The sequence below is a fragment of the Mesitornis unicolor genome, unplaced genomic scaffold (genome assembly GCF_000695765.1).
Source record: "Mesitornis unicolor isolate BGI_N332 unplaced genomic scaffold, ASM69576v1 scaffold47046, whole genome shotgun sequence".
NCBI classification, from domain to species: domain Eukaryota; kingdom Metazoa; phylum Chordata; class Aves; order Mesitornithiformes; family Mesitornithidae; genus Mesitornis; species Mesitornis unicolor.
The window spans coordinates 12239-24144 of record NW_010191199.1 but is presented as its reverse complement, the minus strand read 5'-3'; the positions used below and the strand labels follow the sequence as shown (position 1 = coordinate 24144).

The window sequence follows — 11906 nt, the reverse complement described above, 5'->3', positions numbered from 1 at the left end:
CCGGCAGTAGGCCGCGGGCTCCCCTGGGGTTTCCCCAGCCCCACGTGTTTCTCCTGGGGTGCCGCTTTTTTTTTGTGCCACTGCAGAGCCTTGAAGCAGCAGCTTTTAAGTGGTTAGCAAATACCGGTGTCTTGAATAAAACGGTGCGTTTATAATGCAGAGGTCTTTTCACAGGCTGCGAGCTTAAAGCGGATAAGGAGTATCAGTTCAAGGTAGACGATGAAGAAAATGAGCATCAGTTATCTTTGAGAACGGCAAGTACCGCTTGGTTTTTATGTTTATATTTTTAAAACGTGGTGAGCGCGATGTTGTGAGAATATTTTTTGTTATGTACATTAGTTTCCTTAAACTTGTTTCTTTTAGTGGTAAGTGGTTTTGTGTGAATGTTAAATAATAAAGTCTTACGGGGAGTAGAGCATATCATGTCACTTGAAATATGTGCTGTATTGAAAAAAAAGTTTCCAGTATCCACTGATGTTTTGTTGTTTACAGCAAACAATGTAAGGTTGGAAAAAGTTTAAAAATGAGTTCACAATAGGTTAATAAATGTATGCTAAATGGAATCAAAGTTCAAAATACACACTCTGACATCACGCAGTGGTTCAAATGCTACAGGAGCACAGGGGTAGATTTGTAAGAATTGTACATAGGCGCATTTCAGTAGACTTATTAAAACTTTATTTTAAAGAGCTTTTCCATATATTCCCTAATGTGATTCTAATGCCTCTAAGTGAGGAGGGTTTAATGTTCTGTCTTAATGTTTCCCTTGCTAAGGATGTAAGTGGGAAATGCTGTCTTTCATTCAGATAATTCATCTAACAGACTCCAGCAGTGTCCTCCGCAGCAGGACACTCCTGGAAATCGGCATCCTGTGCAGTGAGAGTGTCCTTTGCTCTTTCTGCTGCCACACAAGCAAGACACAGTATTTCAGAGTCTTCGTTCTGACCTGAGGTGGTTCTTTTGGTTAGCAGAAAGATAATGTCCCAGCTTCACAGACATCTCTCTACATTATGGTTTGTTACTGTTTATTTAAATACAAAGAGATACCTTGAGGTTACCTGGAAACAAAAGACTCATAATTGTGGATTGCTTCCTGCAGCCGAATTGCTTCCCGCAGGAGCCTTGTGTAATAACACTCTACAAACTTATTCACAGTGACACTTACAACACTTTAATATAGGCATTACAGATTTGTGAATCATATGTCTTCAGCCCTTACATTTTATGAAAATCACAACCTAGACTTAGCAATGACTAATTTGTTCTTAATTAGAATTTCTTTTGAGGGAAGAATATAATGGTGAAGTATGTATAGGACAAGTTCATGTAATAGTTCTTATATCAGAATGTCATGCAGATAAAAGTCACTGAGTGATACTTGAATTGTATGACTTTATCCAAAGATCCTGATTCTGGAAAGTTACTTGTAGTATCTCTTTTGAAGCTGTGCAGTCTTCATGGGGGATGAGGCAGACTGAATGCACACCTAGTTTTTAGGGTTATGGGAAAAAAGTCTAATTTAATAACCTGTCTTCTAAAGACAGAAGATGATACACAGGAGAAATGGGGGCTAAAATAACAAATGACAAACTGGAAATGTCCAAGAGGTTTAGATGATATTAGACATAACTACAAACAGAAAATGTCTTGGCAAGGAAAGGGAAGAGTTGATGGAAGGTAAAGTATGAAAGTAGCAAATACCCAGTGCATGTGATAAGACTGGATGTATAAAGATGGACTGGCACATGTCAGTTAAGATGCGACCATGGATTTGGGTGTGGGGTACAGAAATAGGAGAAAAAAAAGATGTTTCTCCCACTAGCTGAATGATTCAGTGCTGCTGCTGACCCATGTGAGAGGTGAGATCAGAGCAGCAATTTCAACTCTTTATAGTAACAAAACTTGCCAGGCGTAGTGAATCCTACGTTGTTTCTCATCCTTCAGTCTGATATATAAAGTCTGGATCATTATAGCCTCCTAAAGCTCAGCTTCAGCAGAAACTTAAGCTGTATGCCTCTGCCTGAAGTGTTCATACCCGTATCTTCCATGGAGGGTGGAAAGCTTGCTTTCATGAGCATGAGGAAAGGAAATGGCACTGATCTTAAGTGGTTGTAGTACTTAAAGGGATTCTTGGTTTTCACATCTCTTGCATGTAATCCTGACTCAGATGCCAGAGGTTCAGAGTACTGGAATTTCAGGCCTGTCCTTTGTCACTCATTTGCTTCCCTGCAGCTATGATCTTTGAATCTTCAGAAAGTGCTAAACTTTTAATCCAGGCATTTGAATTTTGAAATGCTCTGGGACAGCAGCAGTCCTTGGTGAATTAATGCAGAAGGCATAAGCATAAATGACCATACTGGACCGAGTGGTTGTTAAGGCTTAACTCCCAATTGGATGTCAAGTAAGGAAAAAGTGTGTAGTGTGACAAAGTGAAGCAGCTGACAGATGAAACATGACAGGAAGGGTAAAGGCTGCAATTCTGTAGTAGTGATAGCAGTTGTTACCCTTCCTCTAGGCACATGCTTGTATTCCTCTTCCCTGGGGCCAGCTTCAGTGCTGACTGGATTTGTCATTGACCCATTTCAATGCAATAATCCAGTAGCAAAAGGTCTACTTTTCATGCTCATCAAAACACATGCCTTAAAGTGCACCTTGCAAGTGCCAGCGTTATGGAGAAAGAGGGTACTGGCTTGGGGAGGAGTGCAACTGAATCACTGGCAGTCAGAAATGCAAAATTTGGTCCTAAGACATGCAGAACAGTGAATGGAGTTTAAAAGACGTGAGAATATTTGGGAAGATTTTCAGAATGTGCACTGTACCTTACTTCACAGGTTACTTTAGGGGCTGGAGCCAAAGACGAATTGCACGTTGTAGAAGCAGAAGCTTTGGACTATGAAGGAAACCCTACTAAAGTAGTACTGGCATCTCTGAAAATGTCAGTGCAGCCTACGGTAAGTACAGGGCCTTGGAAAAATTACTATAAATGAGGTCTCGAGAGACAAGTTAAAGGTTTTGTGAATTTTAGTGAAACTGCAGTGGTCAGTGCATTCAGACAAATATCAGTTTTGGCCTGTATAGTAACTAGAAGATAAATGTGACAGTATTTTAATGTATGTATTTGCAAGCAAATGCGTCTATAGCCTGTGTTGCTTTCTTTAAGGCTGGGATGAGAAAAATCCAGCTTTTTTTGCAGGTCCCAAGCTCTTAAGAGATTCTAAAAATGATTGCTACCCTTCTTGATTTAAGAGCACCCTACTTGTCATTCCTGCCATCTGGAATGTAATTTGAATTGCTGTTGCAGATGTACAAGTGGGGCTGCACAGTGCTGGGGCCAGGTGTGATGGATCATGTTCCAACTGGTATCACAGCCAAGATGAGTAGAAACAAATGTGGATTGATCTGGCTTTGAAAGGCGTGCTTTAAGTATAAACAGCAAGAGTGTAGTAAACCCTGTTGCTTATTGTCCCTGATTTGACCGTAAATACTTCTGGAATATTCTGTCAAATCAAAACTTAGAGTAACTATATTAGCCTTAGAGTACATGGATGTTGGTGCACTCTTTCGGTTTCATTTCAATGGATTGTCTGTTAAGCACACTTAATATTTGAATAAATAACAATGATTTTTTTTTTCCTTAGGTTTCATTAGGTGGCTTTGAGATCACACCACCAGTGGTCTTGAGGTTGAAATGTGGTTCAGGGCCTGTTTATGTCAGTGGTCAGCATCTTGTGGGTATGTATTACTCTGATTACTAATCTGTGATCTTACTACCTGTCAGCACCAATGTAAGTTGGGTGGTGTATCTGGTATCTCAGACAGTACTTTCTCTAGTACTGACCCTCTTTAGTTGCCTGTCCTGAGAGGCATGAGGGGGTTGTAGGTCAAGGAAGTTCAGAGAAATGGTTCCACGCCTTTCTTGCCTCTTGTTTTGTCTGGATAAGGAGAGTTTGTCAGCTTTGCAATTTGAGTTCTATTTTCTCTCCTTAAAAATGGGTGCGAGGCTGTGTTAGTGGCTCACTGTACAAAGCTATGAGCTTTCTGTTTCAGTTGAAAGTGCAAAGATGGCCCATTAATTAGTTTAGAGTTTGCACTAAAAACGAAGCCAAGACTAACTAGCCTTTTGTTCTTTCTTTGTTTTCTTTTTTCTTTTTCTTTGTTAATTCTCCTTTGTAGAATTGCCCTTGAAATTGATCTTTCTAGAAGTTCTCTTAAATGTCTCTGTGGAAGTGAAGAAAATTTTGTTCTTGACTTTCTAGGTCTTATTTTTTGTGAGGAGTGTTACAAGCGGTGTGTGCAAGGTTTATTCACCCATTTTGGTTTTCAATGTATCTGTGTACAGTCAACTGGAAAGTTTCTGATGTCAGTGGTTAGGTTGCTAGTAGGAGGCTTCCTCTTACCATTTCAGCACTTCAGTAGGGCCTTGCCTATTTGGTTGTGGATCATACTCTTCTGTTTCTTACTAGCAATCTTGTTTCAAATATTGCTAGATGAGGTGGGTTTTTTACATGTTGCCATCATTTTATCAGCAATAGAGGAAGAACCAGAATCAGATGATGAGGAAGATGATACAAAAATTGTGAACACTTCAACAAAGAGACCAGCAAGTGGAGGAGGAGCTAAAACACCACAGGTAATATACTTTAAATTTGCTTGTCTGCAGAATCTTCTTTTGTTTTGGTGTTAATGCTGCCTCTAGGAGTAGGCAGTTAAATGGCTTGCTATGGTTTACTTGATATGTGGTCTGTTGACATATGTGAGGGAGTATTATTTTGTACTTGAGTCCTGACAAGTACTAAATTACAGAAGTGTAGGTCAGTACACATAGTTTCCAAAGCTTTGCTGGAGGGGCTAATACAAAGGCTACTTTCCTGTGGTAGTTTTGTCCACTACAGTAACTGAGTGTGCGCAGGTTCCAGTATAAACATTGGTGTGCTGCAAGAGTTTAAATGCTGATTGAAACTCTGTAATATGGAAGGAAAGATTAATATGCTCTAAATTTAATAGCTTTTGGCTTGTCAGCTGTAACTTTGATTTGTAGCCAAATTGAGGGAAGATAGTCTTGTAGTTACAAATTATGCCACAAATTGTTTTGGATTAAGATTGCTGTTTATTAAGACATAGTATTGACGCTTCACATACTTGATCTTTTTTAAGAAAAAAGCAAAATTATCAGAAGATGATGAGGATGATGACGATGACGATGAAGATGATGATGAGTATGTATTCTTGTTTTGATAATACATTTTGAAATCGTGTTGACTGTTTCAGAATAATGCTTGTGTGACATTATCTTGGCTACAAAAAAAGCAGGAGTACCTCAAGTTTATCTTCACAATGCAATCTAAATTAGTGTTTTTCAGATATGACATACTGGGCTATAAAACTGTTCCATGTAACTAATTTACTGCTAACAAATTTAGAATTTCATTGTTAGTAGTAATGGAAGTCCCAAGATAGAGCCCTTCTGTATTAGGGCAGCAGGGAACACATTTATCTGCTTTAACAGTAGCAAGTAAAGTATTTGGCTTAACACCTTACCATGTGTTAAAACAAGGTATAAAGTAGACTTAGGAAGATTACTTGCAATGTTTTATTGGAGGGGAGGGGGAAGACTAATTTCTACTGTGGTTAAAGCTGTGAGTATGAATCTTGAGTTACAGCGGCTACCTTTCTAATTGTAGTGATGAGGATGACTTAGAGGATGATGAGGAGGAAATTAAAACACCAGTTAAGAAGGTAAATGGCATATATCTATATCTATCTATATATATACACACACACATATATACATATACACTGTGACCCTCTTAAGTCCAAAAAGATGAAACTGCCTGCTTAATGAAAGGAAGTGAATGATAACACCAGATGGACTTAAAATTTGCAGCTAAGTTTATTCAGACAGGGGGAGCAAGTGCTACCACCTTACTAATAGATGTTAATTAACTGTCCTGATTTTGTCATCTTTGAGGGTTCATATGAAGACCCCTGATGCAGAAGGCAAGGGGAAGCTGTGTTTACATAAATGATATAGCTGTTAAGGTTTGAACTCCGCATTTATTGTAATGCGGAAGCTGATTGAAGTGGCCTCTTTGTTCAGTGTTCTGCTTTATAATGGATTAGGTATTAATACAAGGGATGACAGTAATTGGGCAGATAGGCCTTTAAATCAGTGGGTTTAAGCGTTTGGAATGTGTGAATGGGATGCTTTTGATTTAGCTTAGTCTGTATAAAGAAATTGTAATAGGGCATCAGAACACTTCGGTGTGAATGCACATCCAGTCACGTTTTATTCACTTTGCTGAATAGTGGTGGCTGGGTTCTTAACATGGGCATTTGTCAGACTGGTGTGATTTCATGCATGGGAGCAAACAAAGATGTGGGTTGTGTTTTGTCATTTCAGCTAGCCCTGCATGCTCTGAAAAAGGTCTTTTTAGCAACCCAGCTTTCAATAAAAAAAAATTAAATACGTGAGCCCATTGGAAAAGGTTCACTTCAGGCAGACAAATGCTTGTGTGCAAAATTACGTCAGCCCTTGAGTGCCATCTGGTGGTAAAATAAACTAAGGGAACTTGGCAGCTGCAGAGGTAGAAGGTAGTGATTTTTTTGAACTTCTGTACTTTGACTTGAGTTTATATTTACATATTTGCTGTTTAGAATCAAAGGGTTAATGTTTTATTTCACTGTATGCTGCTGTGTCCTAATGAATTTCTATAGGTGCTAGTGCGCAGTAGTTTCAGTTCTGATGAAGGCAATTTGAACTGCAGGTTTGCTGCCATGTAATAAAATCCAATGTGGTTGAATGAAATGGTCCCTTATATAGGTATCCAGTTCTTCAGTATGCATCTGGCATTGCCCATGCCCATCCCAGATGGTGTTTCTGTATAAAATGCCAAAAAAGAGGTAATGGTTGTGTTACCAAAAAAAGGTAGCACTGAGTCAGATCTTGGAATTGCAGTGCCATCTAGAATTAATCTTACGCAATATCTGCCCCACAAAAGTCTGCAGGGTAATACATAAAGAAAAACTTAATGTGTAAGTAGAATGTAGTCGAGGTCCCACATAGTTTTATGTCATCATAACAAAACTTGATTGTTATGTATTGTGCTGCATCGTAACTTTTCATTTGAGTTCCTGTAGCAGATAATGCTTTTTGCTTAAATGATGGATGCTGATCATGTTGCATGGGGAATAAGAATGCTTTTTTTCCCTTGAGGTTAAATATTATGTAGTTGTCACAGAGTTTTGAGTATTAAGTTAACAAGCTTAACAGTTACTAGCAGTTTTTCATGGCAAGTAAACTTAAGTGCTTTTTTTTCAGCCTGTCCGTGAGGCTTCAGGAAAAAACATGCAGAAAGCAAAGCAAAATGGAAAAGACTCTAAGCCATCCACACCAGCATCTAAATCAAAAGTAAGTGAAGACAAATGAGTAAAACAAATGTTTATTCTACTGTGGAAGCTAGTTTCCTTGCCTAATAGTACCTTTAAATAACGTACTAACCATTAAGTTAGGTTTTTGAATCTTAATAGGGATACTGTTCATTGCTTCATGTTCCCCTATGAAACTCCTTAGTGATCAATATATAACTACAACAGCCAAGACTGGAAATCAGACACACTGCCCCTTGAGTATTGGTAATCCCATGGTTAAAAAAATCAAACTATATATTTTTTTTGTGTAGCTGCTCAATCAAAAGGTGAGTGCTAACTGGGTTGCTACTGCAGTACAAGAGGAGGCGGCTGCTGCTAATAGGAGAGTGTTGCTTAACTGATTCATTTGGGACCTAACAGTTCTTGTTCTGTTGCTTTGCAGTTCTCAAGCTTCCTTATGCAGCTTTTACTTGCTGTATGCCCTTGAATATGCATGCAGGGAAGTTTGATAGAGAAATTAGTGTAGTATGAATGATGGCAGAATAGTGTCTGCAAAGCAGTGCAGATAAATGCCTTTTTAAAGCAACTGGCTGTAGTTGTGGAGTAAACTAAACCACTGAATGTCTGGGCCATTCCTGCCCAGAAGCCCAAGATACTAGCTGTGCTAACTGCGGTAACTCCAAACTTGAATGTAGTTCTTTTGCTTGTCTCTGAGGAATGTGCTAGAAGCACAAATTTAACTTCTGTGACTTTCCGAAAACTATCTGGAGTATTTGTGATAGCTGCTACTTTTATTCCATAGAAATTCTACAGTAAGTTTTAACATTCTTGTTCTTAGAAAACTCAATCTTGTATACTAAGCAGTTTTATGTGTGTGCAAGTTCCTAACGAAATGAATAATTTTCAGACTCCAGATTCCAAGAAGGATAAAACTCTGACTCCAAAAACTCCAAAAGTCCCTCTGTCGTTAGAGGAGATAAAAGCAAAAATGCAAGCATCTGTAGATAAGGTGAGTTTTTTGAAACTTCAGATTTGTCAGCCTTTAACACGTCTGCAGATCAGAAAAACTGGATGTTTTTAAGAAATGATCCCATGTTACTGTGTTGTTACCAGAGTATGTTGATGTTGAAACTTGGAGAAATGAAAACTTATTTGGGACTAAAAGAAGGCCCTGTACTTGTGAGAAACAAAACGACCTTTTCGTATTCCTCCAGAAGTGGTGCTCAGTAACTTGATATTTCTTAAACTGTCTCAGATAAAACTTAAAAGAACCTCACCACAACAACAACAAAAAATCCCAAACTTTAAATGGTATTTATGCTAAAGTTGTCTTAACTAGTGTGCACATTTTATTTTAGGCAACTAGAGTAAGAGTTCTTCATGTGCTTGGAATTGCTTGCTTTTAAATAAGTATCCAACTTGAATATCCAGATGGTTGTAAGGCTTTGAGACTTCCAGAAGGGGGAGATAGGTGCTTGTGATATGCATTAATGAATCAATGAAGACCTGAAATCAGTTGCTTTCTGAACTGGGGATATAGGGTTAATTAAGCCCCCCCTCAATGAATGTTTCATCTTTTGAAGGTCACAAGGCAGTCACTCAGCTTCTAGTTGCCATCAGCTTTGACTAGCATGGTAAACATATGAGTATTCTCAGCTGCTATTTAAATATGACAAAAAACGCATTTTAGTTATACGCTGGTTGGGTGAAAGTGTAGCAGATAACAGCAGGTTTCCCCTTAGCCAAGTTTGGGAAGCTGTGTGCTAGCTAGGGGTGCAGTTCAGTGAACACCTGTGCTGCAGAATAGGTGGTAGTAACATAGACTATGTGGAGTTCTGGTTTTACATCACTAGCTCAGGAGTGTTCTTACAGGTCATATGTTAATTTGACTGACCCAGTTTCTTAACTGGGGACTTAAATTTGGCTAAAGCCTACGCTGATGTTGGTGCTATAAAGAATTCTGTGTTTTTTACTCTGGTCTGAAATGCTAAACTTTTCCCCCCTTACACTGGCAGTCAAGTCATCTAAAGGCTTGGGATTGTCCTCTGCTTAGATTCTTGGTGTTTGAGGCAGTTTTGTCCCAGGAATGCAAAATAAAACAGTGTTTCAATATAGAGGGGATGCAGAATGAGCAACGGCAATTTACGATCAGGATCAAAATGTGTATCACTAATTGTGAACCTGACAGTGATGGTTGGTATCATTTTGCTAGGTCAAACTAACCTCTTGGATATAGTGGGTGCTAGGGTTTTTGGCATGACTCGAGGGAGCCATGATGGTGTTTCTGCAGTGTAAGCGTAAGTGCCTTAGCTGCTCCTCACAGTAGACATGTCCCTATGGAGGGAAGCATGCAGACCAGGTAACTTGCCAGTAGCTTTAGAGTATATTTCTGTTGCTGAAGAGCGCTTTTATTGCAAAGTGCTGAATAAGCACAAATATGTAGGAGTAGCAGGCAGGTAAAATCTTACTAAATTATTAGAGTGGACTGCTGTGTTAGATATAGTTAGATAGTTGTCAGCAAGCTAATAGAAAAGCATCAGTACTGGACAGAATCTAGAAGTAAGGTGTCAAATTCCAAGCTTTTTGGTTGCAGTATTGCAGTTTCAAGTGTTCCTTATGTAGACTGGCTTCCTTTGAACGTGTAATTGCTGTCTTCTGCAGTGTGCTGAGTAGCAGCTGAATGTACCATCAGGACTGGTTAGGTAGATTTCAACTGATGTACCTGAAAAATGGGAAAAACTGTCACTCATGGGGCATGTGAAAGTAAATCAAAGGTTCTTAAAACAGTGTGCTGTGTTTTGCCTGGAGATAGGAGGAGACATGAAAATAAACGTAGATCCATGAATTACCTGATCTGCTTTGTGCATTTGAGCATGTACAAAGGTAATTTCAGAGGCACAAGCAGACACTTCTAGAACAGTTCTTTAGATTCATAGAACTAAGATATTGGAATGAGTCTTTAGGGTAGGTGGGAGATGAGTTACTGACCTATGAAAGACAGTAATGTCTCAAGTCGCATGCTGTACTAGGAATCCATGAATACAGAGTTAGCTTAGCTTATCTGAATAGCATAACTTGTTTGTAGTCCACATCCGTATCTTAAGTGTTGAATGCTTGCTGTTATGTTTTTGAGCATGAGCAAAATTCTTGTACAGACATCTTACTGTGTAGGCCCTCCTGTAAGAAATACCTGGGTACTGTAGAGAAGCAAACATCAAAAGTGGTTTAAAAGCAGATTGGTTTGGGATGTTGCAAGGTGAGTTCAGTAAAATACCATGTGTATTGCGAAAGGATTCAAGCTTTGAGTTATTTATTGGAACTATTAAATGACCTGCATACGCTAAAGCTCGCTTTTTTCAAAATAGGGTACTACCCTTCCTAAGCTGGAACCCAAATTTGCCAACTATGTTAAGAATTGCTTCAGGACGGAGGACCAGAAGGTAACTGAATTTATTGGAACTTCATAAAGTCCAAAAACTTTTATAACCTGACTTAGGGATTCTTTTCCACTTCTTAATCTTTACAAGCTTTGGACTGTTTCAAAGGGTTGCAAACCACAAACAATACTTCAAATTAAATAAATGGGAACAGTTTTAAGGGTTTAGTTGGCTAAGATGAAAAAACTAATATTTTATTACATTTTTCCAGCTTTTATATGGTTAGTAAATTATTTCTTGCTTACTAAACCCACAGAATTTTCCTTTTGGCATCATATTGGCTAAGGAAATGAGCTGTGGTTTTCCTTGCTGCTGAATTTGGCCACCTAGGCCAGTCTGCCGTTGAGCCTTTTGTTGGGGAGGGTGTCTGGGATGGAGAGCTGTTTTGTGATTGAGATTATGGCTTTCTTGCTACATTTTCTCCCAAAGTCAACTGAACTCTTGTTAGAGGGCAAGCCAAAAGGTGGTATCAGGAAGCAAATTTCTGAATTAGTTATTACTCAACATATACTAGGCTAAAATGTGTCTTAGATTTCCCTATCAAAATTCTTGTAAGGTAAAACTTCCAGTGGCAGATTCCTTACGCTTTCCTGCTTCCTTCAGTGGTTCAGAGTAAACTTGTCTGATAGACAAATTGATAGGTTCTTGAAAGAATGTTCAAAAGCAGTTAGCCTCAGCTACTGGAGTTGGTCTGACATTAGCCAGGGTAGGCAGAGTTCAGCCAATATTTGCCTAGCAGGTCCACACCCATCCTCTCGCTTACCTTCACTGAATTCTTACTATTGTGACTTACAGTGAATAACAGTCTTCTAGCAGAAGGACCGAATGTCTTGCTTTCAACTTGATTTTTCTCTGAAAGGAATGCATTTTTTTGTTGTAAATTAATGTCAATATTTTGTGGAACAAGTGGAGATAGACTGAAAATAATTAGAAAAATGGATTTCAGTTTCTAACTGTTTGTGTACACTTCCAGGTCATTCAAGCTCTCTGGCAGTGGAGACAGACTCTGTAAGAAAAGAAAACAGTTTAAACAGTTCATTAAATTCTGCAGTCTTATTTCTGTAACCATTATTTGGCTGTCCTTTTTACAAACGCTGAAAG

At 38.8% G+C, this 11906-nt stretch overlaps 1 protein-coding gene across 1 annotated transcript; it reads left to right on the top strand.

Annotated features, from left to right (window-relative positions):
• Window positions 1-160: 160 nt before the first annotated feature.
• NPM1 (nucleophosmin (nucleolar phosphoprotein B23, numatrin)) lies at window positions 161-11883 on the top strand (the record flags this gene model as incomplete). Its single annotated transcript, XM_010186663.1, has 10 exons — window positions 161-254; window positions 2832-2951; window positions 3639-3732; window positions 4527-4630; window positions 5155-5216; window positions 5682-5736; window positions 7319-7408; window positions 8276-8377; window positions 10734-10808; window positions 11779-11883. Coding segments are annotated over 10 exons (835 nt in total), but the record flags the coding sequence as incomplete, so codon positions are not given.
• Window positions 11884-11906: the final 23 nt, after the last annotated feature.